This window comes from Urocampus carinirostris, chromosome 4 (assembly GCF_059441175.1).
Source record: "Urocampus carinirostris isolate Australia breed hairy pipefish chromosome 4, RoL_Ucar_1.0, whole genome shotgun sequence".
In the NCBI taxonomy this organism is placed as follows: Eukaryota; Metazoa; Chordata; class Actinopteri; order Syngnathiformes; family Syngnathidae; genus Urocampus; species Urocampus carinirostris.
Window position 1 is genome coordinate 44,394,980 of NC_142352.1, and position 22,761 is coordinate 44,417,740.

General features: G+C 38.2%; 1 protein-coding gene across 1 annotated transcript in view; it reads right to left on the reverse strand.

Annotated features, from left to right (window-relative positions):
- Nucleotides 1–22,761, reverse strand: part of LOC148367660 (CUB and sushi domain-containing protein 1-like) — a 654,387-nt gene that overhangs the window by 393,724 nt on the left and 237,902 nt on the right. The window contains exon 3 of the mRNA XM_088334675.1: nucleotides 16,179–16,291. Within this exon, the coding sequence (XP_088190801.1) occupies nucleotides 16,179–16,291 (113 nt within the window). The remainder of the gene's footprint in view (nucleotides 1–16,178; nucleotides 16,292–22,761) is intronic.

Sequence of the window (22,761 nt, forward strand, 5' to 3'; positions counted from 1 at the left end):
TCTAATTGTTCTAATGTTGTATTTTTAAACCAGGGGGCAGGAAGGTGCAGTGTTTCAAGTTACAGGTTCTACACAGGCGGCTATGGTAGCAGGAGCATGGTATAAAATAGGCAGGTAGGTCTCTTGATCAGTCGGTGGCTAGATACATACACAGTTACATAGATAGATGCGTAGATAAATACAAAGATTGTAGATTAATGAATGGATCAATGATGCCACAACTACATTTTAAAAAGCTGATCTTGACATCCATTAATTCACTGTTCATAATTATTTTTCAACATGTTCAATTACATCAAGGTCATTAAGCTCTGCCAATCAAATGATGAATACGATGTAAGTTCATTTTTTTGTAAATCTGACTGCTTCACCAGACAAACCTGACCACATGCAATTTACCAATGATCTCAGCAGAATACTCTTGAGAGACCCTACATTGGCAGTCAAGGTTTACTTATACTTCATTGTTGAAATTTGCCAATAAAGTGAAAAGCCTTTAGTCATTTCTCAATTATGCAGACACATGCTTTGGGCCAAGTATAATTTGTACCTTCGATTCCGGTGTTTTCATGCACCCGCATACATCAGATCATTGATCCCTTCAGAGAGTTAATATCCTACTCCTACAGATGACCGCTTGCATCGGTACGAATCCCGCCTCCAGTATTCGCTCACCAAGCTAATCAAAAGCAAATCCAAGTAAATGTATTTTCCCTTATGCAGATGGAGGCAGCAGTGCCGCTGATAAATCTATAAACTTCATAATTCTACTGCCTAATGAAGGTTGTCGCCATTGCTGTTGTGTGAGAAGCCTGACACGAAAAAGTAGCATTTAACCTCACCTCCGAAAGTTCAGAAGGAGCCAAGGTGCTAACAACATGTAAAAGAATGTCTTGCCTGTGATAATTGTGTGTAATGTTTCTAGGGGGATCAAAGCAATTAAACTGTTGGTTGTAAGTGGAAACACATTTTTTGGGGGAGGGATTGGTACCATGCCCACAGATATTTTAGATAAAAAGACAGTGTTCAAGGTAAATGTATACATTGTTGTACTTTATAGTGGTAAATAAATAAAAATAACTGACAGAGTTGCCGGACACAACCGAATGTTTGATCTTACATTACACATAGTCCAGCGTTTTTCCGAATTGCTCAGTCCACAATTGAATGGATTTGGGAGTCCACAATTGAATGGATTTGGGAGTACAGTCCATAAACATGCCCGATTAAAGTCGCCGTCGACGATAAAGCTCCGTTGGGGTAGTGCAAGCTGCTGTTTAGCAGCGGGCAGGAGATTTAGCGCTATGCTAACGTTAGCATCTGGTGAAACTGTTAGCCGTGGAAAGTATACAGCAAACACAAAGACCACAGTTAACTCTCCCGGTACATAGCTAGAAACTCCATATCGAGTGAGCAGTGTGTGTCAATGGTTCCGCTATTATTGTGGCGCGTAGTCTCCAACCCCTGTTTTTACCGGAGTCTTCGTCTCGTTCGAGCCGGTGATGTAATGCGGCGTCGGGAAAGCCAAGACTCCGTGATGGCAAAAAAAAAGTCCTCCAATTCCGGACGTTGTTGGTGGCGATCCGCAGCTCAATTCACTCATTGTGGACGGATGGATCTGGCGTTGGTTGAACATGCTTGGGAGCGCTGGTCTGTGTGGTCGCCTTCTTAGCTTAGCTCAGCCTTTTCTCCGTCGTTGTCATTGTCGGCAGGCGGCAAATCTTCCAGGGAGATCCGGTGGGCTCTGTATATCCCTCGGGATGTAGTGGATATTATTGTAAATGCGAAGGGGTGTCGAAGGGAAAATAAGAGGGATCAGGGAACACTGAAAAACAAAAGACGAACTGGAGCCCGAGCCGCAGCGTCTACCCAACGCGCCGCCATCTTGACTTACGGACAATCATGACAGTTCCCTCTAGGTGAACCTCATGTTCTGTAAAATGAATACGAATTTCTCGACCTATGAGTGCTTTTTTTAAAAAATGCTCGTGTATGTGAATATTCATCAGTGTCTTTTTTTTAATCAAAAACGTTTTTTGCCACTAGGAGGCAATAAATAATAAACAATTTATTTTAGCATCATTATTTTTTGACTGGAATTAGAAAAAAATATAGTAAAAAATAAAACAAAAATCAGCATATCTATCTGTCAATTGGGCAAAATTGAAATTTATATTCTGTTTATTATTCTTTTTTTGCTTTAACAAAAAAAAGGAAAAGTTTGTGGAAAAAAATACTAGAGTTGCTCAATCCAACCACAGACCTACCGTATTTTCCACACTATAAGGCGCACCGGGTTATAGGGCACACCCCGAAAAAATAGTTTTTGGTCCTATTTTTGACATACATAAGACCCACCGGATTATAAGGCGCTACAATGGGAACGTGGACAAAACAGTCACATAGTTCAGTCCAACTTATTACCCCCTTAACATTCAAAAAGCTTGCAAAGACGCAAATACGTGTCGAGAACACGTGCGGATGCGGTGTCCGTACGATGTCACTCAAATGCATCGTTCCATCATTCGGAAGGTTAAAGTCTTGGGATTCAAGAAATGCCAACCATTCCTTAGTTTCTATTTTCTTTTTCGCTCGCAACTTTACTGTATACAGTATATGACAATAAACACTTGGAATTGAGTTTAATTTAAAAGTAGACACTCCATTCCATCCATTATCTGCACCGCTTATCACAGAAACATCGAGTTCAGTCTGAAACAAGATACAGGGATAATATATATAGCCAGAGTAGCTCACCGAAGTCGTTGTGTTCATAATAATGTGCAGCCGTGGTCCTCTTATATCCGTGAGTTTAGTAAATCCAGGAGAATAAAATATTTACAAATACAAAATAGTAAAAAAAATGTTTTCTGTATGCCGTCAGCCACGTGCTATACGCATTCATCTTTTTCGGCCAATTGCAGGCTTTGTTTTGCCGTTTAAGCCAATGTCAGCCTGTAAATGATAAAAAGGATCCGCCCCTTGACCTCCGAATAACTTTAGCCAATAGTGATCGATTCAACTGATGATTGACACGTCTTTTTTGGCCAATTGCAGGCTTTGTTTTGCTGTTCAAGCCAATGCCAGCCTGTAAATGATAAAAAGGATCCTCCCCTTGGCCTCCGAATAACTTTAGCCAATAGAAATCCATTCAAATGATGTTTGACACATTGGTTAACCAATGAAACGCCGGTAAATAAATCCCAGCATACACCGCGGACTACTTGGCGTTCGGGGGAAAATCTAGTCGGCGGCTGCAAGTTAGTTGCAAGACTTTGCGAATTAATTTTGTTCCATAAATAAGGCGCACTGTATTATAAGGCGCATGGTCAGCTTTTGAAAACAATAAAGGCTTTTAGGTGCGCCTTATAGTGCGGAAAATACGGTAATTTAAATGAATGCATACAAAGAAAGAAAGAAGGCTTTGCGGAAACACCATCCGATGATTTCCGGGATTCATGACAACAATCCAAATTCCACGATAGCAGATCGCATATTTAAATATTAAAATATTAAAAATGGATGCCCCGAGGTACAGCCGACTGGTGATATACCTTGAATAAAATAACACTGTAGCATGTGATACTATTACAAAATATCTTCCCCAGAAAACCCAAATCAATCTTCTCAAATTGGTATCTGCATACCTTTGAGATTGGTTTAGTTGAAAATTGAAAAACAAAAGGAAGCAGCAAGAAATGCTTGTGTCTGGAGGCTTGAAAAGAAGGACATAAGTCTAATTTCATTTGTTCGTAACGTATTGAAGGAGACAAATTCACGTAGCAGGAAGTTAATTTTACAGTCGTGACTGTAAAGCAACGTTTTTCTCTCCGATGTTGGTTCAAAGCTGTTCCGTGTTTTCGAGTTCACATTCATGCGGGAGATTGAATAATATCATCCTTCAGGGGTGACAAAATTGTTTGAGCTCAGTGAAAAGGTAGAAAAAAATGGAGAGAAAAAGAGAGAGGGATAAAGAAAGAGTGAGACAAAATGTAAAAGAGAAAGAAAAATAGAGGAAGAAAAGAAAGACAGGATATCGAGAGAGAGGAAAAGAGAGAATACATGAGTTAAAGAAAGTGAGAGAAAGAGAGGGAGAGAAAGGGTAAACAGAGAGAGCAAAGAAGAAAATAGAGAGAGAAAGAAAGAGAGGAATAAGGATAGGGAAAAAAAAGAAAAGTTTTCAGAAAAGATACACAGAGAAAGAAAAAGAGAAAGAGAGAAAGAGAGAAGCAGAAGAAGGGAGGGGAAATATAGAGACACATTGCTTTGGGAGTGTGCCTGTCTTTGACCGCATCAAGTGGACATCTTCTGTAGCTCAGTTTTATTTTTTTGCTTCGGTTACCTTTGTCTCGCGGACCGGATTAAATCTATTACAGGGCCTGTGTCATGTATTGCACGGTTGTCATGGCACCCAGCTGGCCCCGCCCCTTGACACCGGCTGAGACTCATTGAACTGATTGCTTGTGGAGACCATTGCTTTACCTTGTTGAAGACCTGTTCATGCCTGTTTGATCTGAGTAATACTCAGTTTGTAATTTTGATTGCCTTTAAACCTGTTTTGTTTTGTCTTTGATCCGTTTGTGTGTTGGACAACTTTTATTTCCTAATTAAAGTGACAGATCGTCTACGCATATGAGTTCCGACTTCCTGCTTCCCGGTCCATTTCACGACAGCTTGATCCAGCCTGCGAGCCACTTGTTTGACACTCTTTCTCTAATAGTGGTTGGAAATCAAAAATACACAACAGAATAAAACAGACAATTCAATTCTCTTTCATCTTTTATATTCCCCTTCAGTTCAAATGGGTAGCTTGAAATTCCCCGCTAAGTAAATTGGAGGAATAGCGCCATAGACATAGGATGCAGTTACGCTTTAAACCAGAGATGGCAATAACAAGTAAAATGTGGCAAATTGCTTTATGAGCCTATCCTATAAAATTGCACGTAGGACCAATTTGGAACCATAAAATACAACACAGAAATCAGGGAGTTGGATTTTATGCACGTAAAACAAACACAAGGTGATGTAATACAGGCAAAGTCACCCAAGCCATCCTTTCTGTCGGTTTCGCTCTGCTGGCTCAGGTGGCACACCTGGCCCCTGTGTCCAGCCTTCATCTTGTGTCCACTATGACCCACAGCTGTGCTATCTTCAAATACTCCCTCCTGCAAGATCTATTCTTCCTTTTCAGTCAATCTGCACCTTCCGATTGAGTTTTAGGGGGACCACATCTCATTTAATTGTGATTTCATATTTGTATTGCATATTTTGCCCATAGTAATGGGTGCCACGAAGGGAAACAAAAGTGGTAAACAATGACAACAATCATTAAGTCCAAGAAGGATATGATTGTGAAATGTGAAAATGGTGTACGAGTGTCTGCCATTGAGGTGCTGCTCGAAGGTACAGTAAAAGGTTTAAAATTATTCTATTTTTATCAATATTACCTGTGTATCAATCCTATTTTATTAACCCATTTAAATAGTTATCGTTTTTTAGGTACACATTTCATTAATATTTTAGGTACATATTTATTTTAGTATGTTCCCCCCCTTTTTTTTCTTTTTGTTGCATGTAGTATTGGCGGCACAACTGGGTTGTTAGCGTGCAACCCCACGGTGCAGAAGTTCAGGGTTTATATCCATCTACCGCAGCCTATCCGGGTGGAGTTTGCATGTTCTACCCGTGCTGGAGTGTGTTTCCCCCGGCCCTCCGGTTTCTTCCAACATTCCAAAAACATGCATATTAGGTCAAATGGGGCGACAGTGGCTCAGAAGGTAGAGCGCTCGTCTTGGGATCAAGAGATCGAAGTTCGAATCCCGGCTCCTGTCGAAGTGTCCTTGGGTAAGACACTGAACCCCTAATACCCCCAATAAGCAGGTTATCGCCTTACACGGCTGCACGGCTGCTATTGGGAAATGTGAAGCACACTGTAAAGCGCTTTGGGAAGTCTTGGCTTGAAAAGCGCTGTATAAATGCAGATCATTTCATTTTTTTTACCAGCTCGGTAGCCTAGATGGTAGGGCGCCAGCTACAAGACTGGGAGGATGCAGGTTCAAGCCTCGGCCAAGTCATACCTAAGACTTACAACTGGTACTCATTGCCTCCCTGCTTGGCGCTCGGCATTAAGGGTTGGAATTGGGAGGTTTGGTCACCTAATGACTCCCAACACAGCAGTTGGGTCTAAAATGGCGGCGCCCTGTTTGGCTGTGGCTGCATCGGCTCGCTACAGTTTAACTGTACGGGTCAGGTGTATCGACATTTTCGTTCTGTGTGCATGGTTACAAAGAATGACAATAAAGGTAAATTCTTCTTGTATTCTAAATGGCCTGTCCGAATTGTCCATAATTGTGAATCAGCGAGTGAGTTATCTCTGTGTGCCCTGCGACTGGCTGGCAACCAGTTCAGGGTGTCCCCTGCCTACTGCCTGAAGATGGCTGGGATGGGCTCCAGCACCCCCGCGACCCTACAGAGGATAAGCGGTGCAGATAATGAATGGATGGACATGTAGTATTGTATGCAAACATATATGCATTTTATGACTATATCCAAAAATTGTTTAAAATACTATTTAAAACAAATGAGTTATTCTCAGGGCAGCACAGCGGCGAAGTGGTTAGCACGTGTGCAGCACAGTTCTAAGGTCTTGGGAACCTCCTGTGTGGGTTCAAATCCAGCTACCTGAGTGTATGTTCTGCCCGTGCTTGCGTTGTTTCCTCCCACATTCCAAAAACATGCATTTCAGGTGGATTGGCCGGTCCAAGTTGTCCCTAGGTGTGAATGAGCGAGCGAGTTGTCTGTCCCTGTGTGCCCTGCTATTGGCTGGCAACCAGTTCAAGGTGTCCCCTGCCCACTGCCCGATGATTGCCGCGACCCTACTGTGGATAAGCGGTGCAGCTAATGAGAGAGAGAGTGAGAGAGTTATTCTCACACAGATTGTTGCTATCCTTCTGAAGTCGTATTTTCTATGTGGTGCCAAAATTCACTTTACAGGGGATTCGAGTGATTTATTATAGTTTCCTATAATCGGCTCACAGACCAACTTAAAATCCTTGAGGGAAAAAAGAAAAAAAAGGAAGTTGTTTTACAGCAGCCGCAAGGACTGCAGTCTCTTTATTGTAATTTTAACACCATGTAGGTTTTGTAGCTACGGGACATTGTTGACAAAACATGCACACAAGCTACAGAATATGTACTGGAAGCACGCAAGTGGAACAAGTGACTTGTGCATTTTCTTACATGCTCTGTTTGTTTTGCCCCTGTGGAATTTCCAAAACGAATAGCAAATAATCTCCATCAGTCATCCATGTTTTCATCCAGTGTATGCATATTTGTGAAATATGTCGCAGGATGGCTTCTTCTGCTTGTGATTAAATGCCAAATCTCAATTCATGGGCTTCAAGACTTCGTGCTTAGAAGGTCTTTCAAGAAAAAAAATAATAATCACAAGAAAATTGAGGGAATAAAAAAGAACGTAAAGGTGTTTTGAAAAACTTAATAACATTTACCCCCAACTGAAAAGCAAAGTGAAAGTAAATCAATAGACATAAAAATTGACTAATGCATGCAGCTTTGTTCAAACATAAAATGAGAATAATGAATCGCCCTTAAAAGAAATGCAAAATAAATTCCATTTACTTGTTCAAACAGCTTTAAATGTTCGTGGGCATATTAGATTTGTTAAAAAAAGGTGCTTTGGGGATACATACTATTGTCCTTCCTTTTGTAGAACAAATAAAGTGCTCCTTTTTTACTATTTTTATTATTTTACATTCAAAGTGGATGAATATGACAATATAAAGGACCAGGGCGGACTCACTCATATATAAGCAGTAGCAACAAAGTCAATTAGTACGACACATTAAGCAAAACACTCGAATAACACCAGCACTCTGTCCTTTTTAAAGAGGTCTGGCAGGATAATAAAATTACGCTTCATTCCTTACTTTATTGATTAATGATATTTGTCTGGCGGTGTGCAGAATTAATCAACTCTAGCTTGGTTAGCTTTACACCCAGTGACTGCTGTTTGTTTTATTAGACATCAGCCGCTGGCCCAGGGTTAGCTTTATGCAGAGAGAATCTTTTTTTTTACTCTGGGCTTGCGCTATTGCCTGGCTAGCCCAGTTAGCTTTAAGCATGTGTTATTTGTTTTGATATTAGCAGTAAACAGTTTTTAGTCCACTCACTGGACTGACACTTATTTCGTTCCTCACAACTTTAGCTGTCAACTGTATTATCAGAGAAAAGTTATTTTAGGATTTTTGAAACTCAAACTTCATTATTCAACATGGAGCAACTTGTTTGTTCATTGAAGTCTGTTTGCAATTGTTGATTTTAGAGTCAAGTCAAGTCAAGTCATTTTTATTTGTATAGCCCTAAATCACCAAGAGTTTCAAAGGGCTTCACAGATTATTACACTATATTACACAGACTAATTTTATGTTGCTAATTATAACACATATTACATTTTTATGAGGGAATATTGTATGTGGTTTATCCATCCAGCCATCCATCCATTATCTGCACCGCTTATCCTCAGTAGGGTCGCGAGGGTGCTGGAGCCTATCCTAGGTATCTTCGGGCAGTGGGCAGGGGACACCCTGAACTAGTTGCCAACCTGTCGCAGGGCACACAGAGACAAACAACTCACATGCTCATTTACACCTAGGGATTTGGACTGCCCAATTAACCTGACATGCATGATTTTGGAATGTGGGAGGAAACCGGAGTGCCCGGAGGAAATCCATGCGAGCACGGGGAATGTGGTTTATATATTTTGCATTTCGTTTCACTCAGTTTATTGTTTTTGTTTCATTTATTTGTTTTCTTTAGTCTTTATCTAATTGTCTGATTATTGATTGAATGAGTTAGAGATTTATTTATTACGACCACCCTGTCTTCTAGTTGAATGTTTTTCAACCTTTGTTGAGCCAGAGCACACTGGCTGAATGCTAAGAAATTAATTTCCATCACCACGTTCATGTTTCCTTTAAAGCTTAGATTATCGCGTTGCCTTAATTGACAGAAAAAGGTACAGTTTATGGTCAGATTTTTTTGTGAATAATATTTGGTTATTTTGGGGGATTTCACTATATTTTGACTTGTTTTTTAAGTCACAATAATTTTTTAACTTTGTTTTTCTAGAAAAAAATGACATCATTAATACTTAAAGGGATATTGTGTATTATTTGCCCCCCAGTGGTGACAAAAAACCTCAATGCATTAAAAAGATTAATGTCAATTTGAATAATAAGCCAAAATAAATCCATATAAACATGCATTTTTTTCTTTTTAACTACTTGTAATTCAAGCATTTTTTTCATTTATTTTACACAACATGAGGCTCACTTGAAAGGGAGTTGACACGATTGTCTGTATCCTGCTCCAATTGTACTTCTTTTTTTTTTTTTGAAGTGCAATCTTAAATTACTTTATCAAGGAAAATTCGTTATTTAATATAATTCCCTGGAGTACCTCATGGGACAATACCTAATACATAAAATGTTTTTTAAAAATGAAATCTGCTGCCAACTACTGATATGGATTAATGTTAGTTATTTAGCTAAAAACTGGAAGAAATTAAAAAAAGACTGTACAATGCCATGCTTTTCTGCTAAGACTGGGTCTCAAAACACACCTGGCATAATGGTTGAAAAACACTGGTCTAGCTTGTGATCCGCCTTGCTGCCTTGATTTTCTAACACTAGCCAAATTATTACATTGGGGAAATGAAATTAAAAGGTAAAACACAGAAAATTTGCACCTTGGATAGAAATCCCTTTCAAGCTTATTTTCCTCGGGGAAATTATGCCACCATTTCTTACCAATTGGGACACGGACGTGCAGAAAAAAAGGCGGCATTGAAGGAGTATAAGACACTTTGTCTTGTTTTCATTTTAAATTGCCTGGAATAATGATATGTTTGCTTTTGGTGTAGGATTTTAGCAAATACATTTCTTTAAAAAATGTGACTTATACTCCAGGTGTGACTTCTATGTGTTTTGGCATACTTAACTATGCATTTTTTTTGGATATTCCAATTTATACTCTGATGTGACTTATTGTCCAGAAAATCCAGTACTTTTATTTTCATTTCAAAAAGATTGTTCGAGGCCGAGGATTGGCTGGTGACCAGGCTGGGATGTACGTTGCCCCTGGGAAGGGGCAAATTAAAAGCAGTGCTAAAAATGGCCAGAGAGATAAGTTGTGACCCATGAAAAAGGACTTAGTCCATTTGGGAATGTACACAAATCTGTCCAGTGAGTAAAAACAGTGTTTCAATTAACGGCACAAAGAATGTTGCACGTTGCACAATGTTTCCTCCGTAGCGGGACAGTCCTGGCGCTGCCTTTGCACTTTTACGTAGCAGCACTTAACAAATGCTCAGGGGAAGTTCTGGCACTGGTCCACGTTGCTAAGCGACAATTTGAAACCCGTTATGAGAGAGGCAATTTATTTTTTACCAAAGGTATAAATATTTATACGTTTTAGTATTTGGCACCACAAGAGCAAAACAAGAATTAAGATTAAACTTGAAGAAAAGGGGCAATTTGTATTACAAATATGCAGTGTGATCATCACCTGATCTGCATTTATTTATCTATGAATTTCCACGGATTTTATTTAGAATTAATTAAAAATAACATGTGACCCAAATCCAAATAGAGCTTTTCATTATTACATCAGGGTACTATATTGCTGTTGCTATTAGGTTTGATGTCGATAATGATGATGATGTTACCAGCGTTTTCCCCCACTGATCTATTAATATTGCGTTTTCTCCCTAATGTCTGATTACAGATAGATAGGATCCCCCGTGTGCATTTTACGCTTCCCTCACGTTAGCGGGGGTCTCCCTACTTATTTTAAATGTCTCCATTCACACCTCTCCCGCTGCTCTCCTCTCGCTTTGGGGCCAAATTAATTGATGATTATCTTGTCTTTGCAGGAGGATGTAAATGTAAATTTGGTGAGCGATTGCTTTTCTTTTCATGTATCTCATTTAAGGTAGAGTGCAAAAGTATCTGCCCGCTTCCTTATTTATGTGATTTTTGCTTATTTATCACTTAAGAAGGTTTGCTGCATCATGACCTGTCCAACTTTCTGTGGTTGACGGAATAATTAAATCTGGTGTTTACCAGAAGAGCCTGAAATAGAATGTCCTGCCGTTAGTTGTTGCCCTGAAACTCAAGCACTTTTGGATCATGCTGCAGCACAACGATCCAAAACATATGAGCAAGTCCACCTTTGAAAGACTCAAATAAAATAAAATAAATGAGGGTTCCAGAGTGGTCAAGTCGAAGTCCGGATTTAAATCCCATTGAGATGCTGCGGTCTGACCTTAACCGGGCAATTCATGCTAGAAAACCTTCCAATATGGCCAATTTAAAACAAGAAGAGAGGGCTAGAATTCCTCCACAGCGTTGTGAAAGACTCATTGGTCATGGGTCTATCGTAAATTTCTGATTTCTGTTTTTGTTGCCGAAGGTGACCCAACTCGTGATGGATTCAGGGGCAATTACTTTTCATATTTTTTCTGCCTAAAAAGGAAAAAACATTTCCAAACTGCATTTTGTTCTTTCATGGGTTGTATTTGTGAGGGATAAACATGCAAAAAAGACAGAGGTCAGGAAAGGGGCGAACACATGTTCATGGCCCTGTATTCCCAAGCATAAATACTTTTCAATTAGAAACAGAACGTGTAGCTTTCCTCCCCAAAATGATACAAATATGTTGAGAAATATGTTCTCAAAGTTGACCCACCTGGTTTGTCTCCTGTAGAACTGTGACATCTTTAAAGGAACACAACATTTTCAAAACGGCGTGGGGTAGTTTCTTTCATTGCAGCGTGCATTTCTTGTTTGCCTTTGACTCCTTTTAGGTAGGCGATTGTGGCTTTTCAGTTCTGTTTTTTACCACGTGTGTCACAACTGGTGTCGTTTTGTTCGACTAGTGTACAGAGTGCCGAGGGCTTACCTGTTTTGTTTGCTCATGGTTGGCAGTCATCAGCTGCCCAACGTGTGTTGTTTGGCCGGCTAGCCCGGCGTTAGCATCGAAGCTGCTGTGTTCCTTGGTTTATCTATTCCCAGCTGGCTTTGTGTGTGTCGCTGTAGCTGGTGACGCTTTTCATTGTTAGTTCACGGTTAGCCATCATGCACACTGCGTGACTTCTGGTCGTCAAGGTTCGTGTTTTTTGATCAAGGCTGCGGCCACCTTCCGTTGATCGCTCCTGAATAAACCCCTGTTGGCTGCTCACCCTTTGATGTAACTCATCCACTTGTGAAAAAATGCCAAGGCATTCTCCACAAAAACTACTAATACCTTTCATAAAGCACTCGGAACATTTTTTTATCTTTCAGATAAAACAATATGGCGACCTGCTTGCTAGGGTGCTGTTTTTTCTCTCATGATGTCTTAGCTCAGGATGACAAATACAAGACTCCCTGCCTTCAAAATGAATTGTATCAGAAAATAATTGGAATATATTCACAGTAATGAAATATTTACATTTTTAATGCAAAAACCATGCACTATTTCCTCACATTATGCATGGTCAATTATATCGGAATAACTTTAAAACACCCGTTCTGTAATGTTCCTACCCCTAACACAATGTATTTTACTCTATTTCGAAGAGTGTTGTGTGAAGGGCAATTTCATTTGGTCTGCCTTCATATGATCTTGTTTTACTTTAGCCAAAATTGTGTTTAGTTGAGGAGCATAACTGTGACTGGAATACCAATGTAAAATTTAAATGAAATATTTTATTCACAGCACTAAATATATAAACGCAAGAGGATATTAGTATGGCACCCTCAAGTATAAATAGGAGTTTAGAAAAAAAAATGACCGACTGAAATAGCTGAGAGACCACTATATTTTCCTGATTGTGAACAACATATCCTCATATCCATCACTTGATCCACCAAGACTGGTATTTTTGTTCAAATGGTCAACTTTACTCCTTGTATCTAAAGTAATTATTACTATTATTGCACTACTTCAGCAGAAGCGCTGTTGACTGACACTCTAACATCGTTTTTTTTCCTAAATAAACTAAAATAATCATGGCAGGCGGATGCCATGTATTTAAAACCAATCATACTCTCCTCAATAGAGCTGCCCTCATCTGTGACTTTGAACGGGTTCCCCTTTACTAGCGATCCTGTCTTAAGTAACCAGTGACGTGCGGTGAGGTTCGTGTGTGATGAGGCACAGTCCGATTTAGAAATGATCTACATCTTATTTGTCATTTGATTGGCAGAGCAAGAAAGCAATACATAAACTCTGGCAGAGAAAATGCTTTTATTGTTTTGCTCTAACTTAAAAATTGAGTCTTTTTGCTGCTTGATTTGAATAAAAGCATCAGTAGGTAGATAATCCTCCATTAAAAAAAGTGCATGCAGTGAGATAAAAATTATGGATGGCTTGACTTGCTGTTTGCATGGTAATACCAATTAAATTATTATATTATATGGAGCTGAAAGTGTGCGACAAATCCTCATCCTTCGTTTTACTAACGCATCTGGAGACGCTGAGCACAGTAGTACAAATAAACATGACTTGACTTAACATGGCTAATAGGCTACATACTTTTGCTTCTTTTACATAGCAATTGATAGGGGATCCTCCAAAGTTGATTCAAAGAGATTTTTTTATTTATTAAAGCTCGTAGGTTACAAAATCAAAACTTAAAGGGTGTGGGTGTAGGAATCAAAGAAGACCAACACAATTGTCCAATAGTGACAATGATGTAACAGTCAAAGTAATGAACTACGGAGTGCAATAATAGTCAAATTAACAAACTGGCATCCTATGCAATCTAATTTACAGGTATCCAATATTAAAAACTCTATGTCGTCATCATATTGGTTTGGATGATATTATCTATTCACTTGGTTGATTGTTTATTTTTCATCTATGAACAATAATCCCCGAACTTGTCATTATTTTCTGGTTTAGACTCAATACAGATTCAGTAGGTCAGGCCATCCTTCATAGTAATTACTGTTCAGTATGCATGAAATTAATGGTCATTTTATATTTTCGTTTGTATTTGGAACTCATTATTCATAGATGAAGTCCTGTTATTCATGTCTGTGAGCCTCCAAAAGGTCAGAACAAGCCTTTGATTGCAAATAGGGACACTGATACCAGAACAGAAACACATAACAGAAAATAGGAACTGGTAGGCAACCGACTCACACCTTCGAGCAGTAATGAAAAGTACACATAAGTAAATGACAAGACAGCCTTGCATGTTCACTGTGTAAACACTCACAGCAGCTACGACTGATACTGGGAAGACCAAGCCGGGAGCAGCGAGCTGCGAGTCGCCCACACAGAGTCATTAACATGGGCAGATTTCCACATAAATCACCAGCAGAGCCTTGAAACGGTTACTTCTTCCACCCAAGAAAAATAGAACCTATTCAAAAAGAAATGCTGCCCTCTGAGCTGATGACTGACACCAAAGTCAAAGTGTCATGTAACGCAAGCGCGGGAGGATTGCAAATTTATTTTTGAAAATATTCAGTGATTCACAATATCCTTGTTTTGCAGAATATAGACAGGAAACACTATGTCTACTTTAGTAGCTAGAGGTGATCTAAATAACAGTGGTGGAATGATATTCACAAACCATCCATCATATATGAGGGAGTCAAGACACACCAACATACTCGGTCGTTATCTCTGTCCTGTTGTGTCGCATTTGCTGCTGGTTGTATCCTTCCTTACAGGTTTTTGTCGTCTTAGTTCAAGTACAAGATAAAAAACTGTTTTTTTTTTTTTACTCCTGTGTTCCATTGATTTTCACATTTTACCTTCTGCCAGTTTCCTCGTTCTCTCATAATGCATTTCCCCAACACTGCCATCTCAAAAGATCTTAACAAAAAGGAGTAGATCAAACTCTTATTTTGTACAGCAAACAGGCATCTTTTTAGGGATACTGTGCAATATTTGACCACTAGGTGCTGCTGTAACGTGTTGTGCAACTGAAACTAAGTGCTACGAAGCACAAGCCATAACACAAACTATGGAGACTCAACAGGAGGAGACCCTAAAGGGAAATATTTCCTTAGTAAATTTAGTGGAACCATGCTGCAAAGTGGCGTCCTATGACTGCGGTCATATGAAACAATAGAATTATCTCTAAGGACATTTAGGTAGTGGTGCAAAAACCTGAATACTAAACAGAAATAAGTTCCAATAATATTTTTTTATAAGATAATCATAGGTCGAGACAGTTTGCCTGAAGGGACAATGTGTATCATTTCACCACTAAATCTTGCTAGCTTGCGTAATGCAACCGGAAACAAGTGCTAAACAGCACAAGGAAGAATATCAACTTTGGAATCCAAAAGGGATCAAACCGCTCCATTTTTATTATTATTTTTTTATCTGCCTTTCGCAAAGTTGGCTACCTGTTGCAGCAAGATGGTAGATGATTGTGTCAGCTCTCTCCTGGTGAGCCTTGTGTTATGTTAAATAGATAAAAATAATCCATGACTTCAGAGTATTTAAATAAAAATGCACGTTTATATAATTGTTCATGAATTTTTGGTTTTTATTCAAATCAAATGTGTTTTTGTTTTGTTTTGTTTTTTAATTTTTTGCTTCCATTAGGAGGCACTAAATAATACAAGATGTCCATTTAAAAGTCAACTTTATTTATTAATTGTGTATATTTTGTTGTCCTTTCATTTTTTTAACTCGAATTTCTTCAACAAAAGTATGTAAAATAATACAATGGTAGATAATTTTGCTAATTTTATGAATTATTTTTAATTATTTGATGTAATTTAGGAATTATTCATATTACAATAATAAAATAGAATTGTCAAAATGTTCTACTATCTTCTATATATAACAATGACATAATACATATGTACATAAGCCACTCCAAAAACTGCTTTAAAAAGTCATTTTCAAAGCAAAATAATACTTAACATGAACACAATGATCTGCCAGTATTGATCAAATATTGTATAATATGATACAGATGCAACACACACAGACCATCTTGATTGAAAACGTTGAATATGCAGCACTATTACTACAGCATTAACTACAGGTGACAGCATTAACTGCAGGTCAGGCCAAATACCCCATTTCTGATAAAATGCACAACTCAGTTGGACCACTTTCCAAACTGCGTTAAAGAGCGATCTTACCTTCGTAGACAGCTTTGAACCCTTGTGCACTGACTGCGAAATCGGTGGTAAACCACAAGGCCAAAATGGATCCGGTGCTGACTATTGGAGAAGGCAGCAAAAATCCCGACAACCTATAAAACAAACAGGAAAAAGATTACAATCGAGTCTCGACCCAGGAAAAATAAATAAAAAAAATATCTTGTGAAGACCAGTGCAAAGTACCGGTAGTAGTTTTACTGTCATTTGGGACAATTTCTAGCTGAACAAAACATTTTTAATGAAAACAATATTTACTATGCTTCTGCAACCAAGTTTGCGAATATGGTTTTTATTGTTGTTTTTTGTTTTTATTTTAATGCATAAGGATATTTGCTAAAAGTTTCGACTCCACACATTTTGACTAGCTCAGGTCCTTCTGGGAGCGCAACCCCCACCCTAAAGATAAATAAATGGATTACTGTACTTGTATATTTGATTACATTTCTGATTTTTTGGGGTTTAACTATCACAACTATTATTCTGATGAAAGTTATAGCAGAAGTATTTTTTTTCTTTTTATACGTAAAAATGTTTTTAGATTGAATTGTTACACTATTAGCACTTGTTAAAATTTGTTATATTTGTATTTTGTTACTGTCAGGCACCAGGAGTGGAGACAGAACCCAATTGCGTTCGTTTCTTAGTTTTATTTGAGAAAGAAACGAAGGCTGGCACCCACGATCGATTGATCGTTAGTTGCAGGGAGCAGGTGACCCGGGATGCGAAAGTGGCACTTCTCTGGCGAGCGATAGCGGTGTCAAAGACGGGAAAACAGGTCGGGTTGTCGGGGCGCAGGAGCAGGGACAAGACGAAGCCGGGAAACATACAAGAGCCAAAAAACAGGGAGTCAGGGTCAGAAGGCTTGCCTTAGCGGGAGCTGAAGGTTCGATCGGACGCCAGTAACAGGGAGCCCGGGGGTTTGAAAAGTGGCAAGGAGCCAATCAGCGACCAAAGCTGTTGGTGCCACTGGGGCAGCCGCAGGTGCCCCGAATCAGTAATCATGACAGTTACATTGTTGCTTTTTTGTCTGTTTGACTCTATTGTATTTTGCTCTCACTTGTAAAATAAAGATTATTATTATATCTCATACTGTTGAAGTTTGTGTTGTAATCATTTAGTGTAAGTTGAAATATTTTGAGACAATTTTTGAACATTGTTTATCGTTTATAATCTAGGGTAGAAACGTTACCACTAGTAGCCAGAAATCACTGGGTGGAAAGAACAGAAATTAAACTGCCTTCGTTACATTAAGCTTCCCTGTGCTGACAAACGTGGGTAACTTGGGCAAACCACACAGTGGATACCAATATTTCGATTGGCCATTTTACGCCCGTAAAAAGGGCCTGGTAGCCCCGAGGACCACACATTTGGACATTGTGATAATTTCAATTGAAAACCAGTCATAATTCGTTTTTTTACAGGGTGACCTTCCAAAAAGTTGCTGCGATAGTTAAGACCCCTGAAGTAGAAACCTTATTTATTGAATACTTTATTATACATTGAAACCAAAGAACAAACCCAATGTTCATGCTCAAGCATTTGTTTAACAAATGATAGTACTCTACATGATAAACTTTTTTTTTTTTTTTTTTTACAAATAACTTCTGGACTGTCAAATAATACATTGTAAATAATCTTGCTGATTGCATTGCACAAAAGGGTGAAAATGATGTCAGGACACACAATTTTTATTTTAGTTGATGTTTTGTCGCCGCCATGTGGAGGTTATGGATAACTGTGTATACCTTCTCTTAGACAGGGGCCGGCAACTCAAAAGAGCTTGAAAGAGCCACGTTGGATTAAAAAAAAAAAAGAAAAGAAAAACCTAAATATGTCTTGAAAAGCCTTACTCGGAACAAGTATAACTATATTCGTTTGAAAACATTAAGCATGTTTGTGTCATGTTGTTTTAGAGAAACCTTACATTTTCCCATTATCAAACATAATCAAACAAGCATCAGAAGCTGCTTGCAGTTCCAGAGCGAGTTTAGCATTCTGAGAGGTCCGTTGTTGTTGGCTATAAAAAGCATCTTCCTCTACCTTTTTGCCCCTTACCGGTACTTTTGTAGGTTCAGAACGTTCTGTTGACATTATGGTTTTTAAAGGAACTCGAAATTGAAAAAGATTTGCGTGTATGTAATGTAGGTTTGCAAAGCTGTCTAACTTATATGTACAACTCAGAACTCAACATCATTGACACACAGCCAGACGAGAGAGAGGGTTAACATTTAGCTAATCTGAATACAGAACACAAGGTGTGATGAAAATCCGTAAAGTAGCAAAACCACGATAAGTAAGCAGCAAGGGAATACTTTCCAAAATATAGTGTAACATTAATTTTAATATTTGAAAAATATTACCACAAATAATTAACACACTCAGCGTCATTTCATTATTAAGGGTAGTTTTATCTTCTTCTTTTTTTCAGAAATGTGTATTTAACTGGGAATTCCTCACAAGAATCAGAATCCATTCAATGACATCTAGTGGTCAGATAGTACACACTAATTGGATTTAGAAAAAAAATATTTAGGTAAGTAAATCATTTCAATTGCAATACTAAGTTAATATAAAATAACTCATGAAAATAATGGGAAAAAATTACCTCGATTCTTTGATACTTGCTGGAATTATTTAAATAGCCAGAAAAAAGTTATTGTGTTGGAAGCAACAAGATGGCATGCGAAGCCTAAAATGCTGAATTAAGGCAATGAGAGAAATGTTTTATTAAGTGGAATAAAAATCAAAACGTAATACCAAAATGAATTAGATTTTGGTTTGTTCATATAAACAAGGTACGAGCAAGGTCAGCTCACAAACACAAATCCAAGCAACATATATAGAAGGTGCATTGACAGTTTCCTGAGATACCCGTAATGGCATTATTCAGATCGGCAGTTAAATCATTAGACTGAATCAGTCTTACTCATTGCAGGGCTCACGAGCCGCAGGCGGCTCCTCCATATTTAACTGGCAACTCGACTGGAACTTCGAACCGCATGACCACAAGTAATACAATTTATTTGCAGTACCGTATGTGCAAAGCATGACTGTGTGTACGCACCTGCAAATCTGCGAAATATCACCCAGTTATGAGGCACTTCCAGAATTTGGTATGTCAAATTACTTCTGCTGATCCACGGTAAATTGCAATCATTGCTACTATTCCTCTAAGTAGTGACTGTGCGACTGACATTGACGACACAATTGACATAAATTAGTTTCCCTTTAAAGATGAGTGTAAGTGTTTAAAAGGAGGTGTGAATAAGCCCTCTAATTATAAAAGCATTATAAACATCCAGTATAAATGATTATGCCAAAATCTTCCAGAATGAGTATATCAAGCTAAATACATCGTTCTGATTAGGTGACTGCTCTTTAAGGCAAAGAGATTGATTTGTGCTTGTGTGACAGTCGCCTGGCACAAGGGCAGCACTGATAGTATCAAATTACATTGCATTAAATTAGGAGTGTAAATTGAGACGCATAAATATCTCCCTTTAAAATATGAATCAAATTAATTTCTGGCAGGAATGATAGAAAATGGATAATTGTGTAAATGTACTTACCACAATCAATAAAAGGCAAGTAATTCAAAATGATACATAATGCAGCACATATGAACTGAAGTCACATTTTGAAGCAGCCCACTTAAAAAATGACCGCTAAATAATCCTTAGCATCTCCCAAGGCAGACTACAACTATTCTCCAGCTACTTCATTTTTATGGCTAACAAAGATTTTATAAAGATTTATAAAGATAACAAAGATATGCCATTCAAATACAGGTGTTGAAGAAGTAAATGGTGAAATTACACACATGAGCTTGGAAAATTTTGTTGGTTTTGTTTCTACTAAATAAAGAAGTAGCAAGTGTGGTAATTGCGATATTATAAACAGTATTAAATATTAACAACGACTAGCGTATATACTCGCACGGGTAGAACAATACAATATAATACCAATCAGAAGGTCGGTTTCTATGTGCATTTAACAAAATTAACAAAAGTGCGCCATCCAGATTGTGGTAGAGGAACCACATGTCATTTTATTGTGATACAGTATGTTGTATTGCCTGGTTTGCCCATAATAAAAACAACCACAACAACCATCAAGTCAAAAAAAAGACATGATTCCAAAAGATGAAAATGGTGAATAAGTGCCTGACATCAAAGCCATGTTTAGAGGTACGGTAAATGTTTTTATTACTGTTTTAATTAACCTCTGTCGGCTACACACGTAAAGAACGGATTACAGTTTTAGGTACTTGTTTCATTAGTATTTTGGGTGTGTATTCCTGCTATTTTAAAGCAGTTTTAGGGACTCCGCTTATATGGAATGTAGGCTTGTATGCGAGAATATAGGGTAAGTGGAATTAGTGTACTGGAAAATGCAAACAACTACATCCGACTTCTTTCTTAACATGAAAAAATGTTAAATCAACATGAACATGCAAATGAAAAACTGTTACAATACATACAATATTAATTAGTCATGGAATGACATGTGTGACCATTATAAATCAATCAGAACGGATAACCAAGATAACCCCTGAAAAAGTAAGTGCAGGGACAAAGGGTAACAACACAAGTCATCAATCCAAAAGTAACATTGAAGCCATTAAAAAAAAGACAGTGGAAAGAAAAAAACACACAAGAAAGGAAGTATTTGGCCTCACAGCAAGGACAAAAGGGACGGGCAAGGAAAGTAATGGAGCTCGTGGAAAGCAACAAACAAAAAGATGAATGAAATCAAAATAAAGTGAGGGGGAAAAGTCACAAAGGTCACAGAGTCAGGGAGAATAAAATGTGAGGAGACAGGACGGACAGAATGTTACAAAATAAAAAAACATTGATCAAGTTCCAATACAAAATTGAACTAACAAAAAAGGAATTATGTTTTGCTTCTTGCTATATGACAGTAGAACAATGGTACAACGTTAGGTGACCTTTGTATTCATAAGAGCAAGGTATTTTACTCTGCAGGAGTCTGCATTCATTTTGGGTAAACTAATTAACACAATTATTTTAATAGCTGTCATCCTACTGCAAGTTGATTGCGCTATTCAAGTCAGCTTTTCATATTTTTTGAAGAGTTATTTAAACTTTTATCCTAATATCGAAGTTACAGCAGGAGTCAACTCTTATATTTTTTTATTGTGCTCCTATTTGTCCTAATGTTGTATTTTGAGGGATATTGCATTATAGGTGGATGTGTTAGAACATCAAATTGGCTTGTTTTCATCAATCTCATTCATTTACAATTGACAGGAAGTGGCAAAACAACTGTACCCAGGTTGTCAAAAACAGGTATGTTTCAAAGTCAATGAACGACAAACATGATTGTGAATAAATGTGTTTGTTTAAAAATGGTCCTTTGTCATCTTGATTCTAAAATGTAGGGAAAGTTACTAATGTAGGATGAAGGACAGAGCATAATACGGAAAAAACATAGCTAAATATTTTGAGTTGACATTCTTTTACTGTTCTGGACCACCTCGAAACAGAATGTCTGGATCCAGTCCCAGAGCAAAACTGAGTTTGACATCCCTGTTCTACATTATAAAAACAAGCATACATTTGCATCTCCATGCTGATAATGTATCTGGTGGAAAGCTAGCGTTGTCTTCTTCCATCGTAAATGAGTGCCCTCTTCTTATCCGCTAAAAGGTAGGGAAAGCCTTTATAAAATGTCGATGCATCGATATACGGTCCTAAAATGTGACATACGCATATGATTTCAGAAATGTTCATTTGCGCATGTTGTACTATTTGTTCTTGGTGTCACTTTAGCACCAGTAAACTAGAATACTTTTCGTCACGCATCGCAAGTTTCATCATTTACTATGCCGAAAACCAGCATACTTTTCTTGACAGTAAGCGAGCACTGTCTTTTTCTATGCCAAAGATGTTTTTTGTCCGTGAAAACCAACATAATGTTCTTTGTCATTGTCATGAAGTGTGTCCTAGTATTCAACATACAAACAAAGAAACAACTGTCACTCGGGTAATTAACAGTAAACTTTTTTATACAGATGTTCCACCTTGGCTGTGCCATTTCTCTCTCTCACCTATTCTTAGTTTGTTGCTCTAAACCCTTACTTGTAATCAGGAAATTCCATTGATCCAACCACTGTTTGACATCAATTCTCGATTAAGTGGGCTCGCTTAAAATATGGGACTGATGATCATGTTGGTCAGTTGTGCAGTCAGCAATCTATCTCGTGCAAGGAGACGTGATAGTTTGCAATGTGATCTGATAGCTTGTTGTTTGTTCTTCCCCTATCCATGCTTCTTGCCAAGCTTCACCAAATCTCATATTTAAGAATACCTACAAATAATCTTGGATCACTTTTACACACATATTACTCCATTTTTAATGTATTGATTTTTATTTCAAGCTAAATGGTGGCTTGTGACTCACATTAGAAACCATGCCTATAATATATAGGCATATTTGATGTTCTGCTGGATTTAAATACCGTAAATTTCGGACTATAAGCCGCTACGTTTTTCCTAAACGTTCAACCTTGCGGCTTATTCAGTGATGCGGCCAATTCATG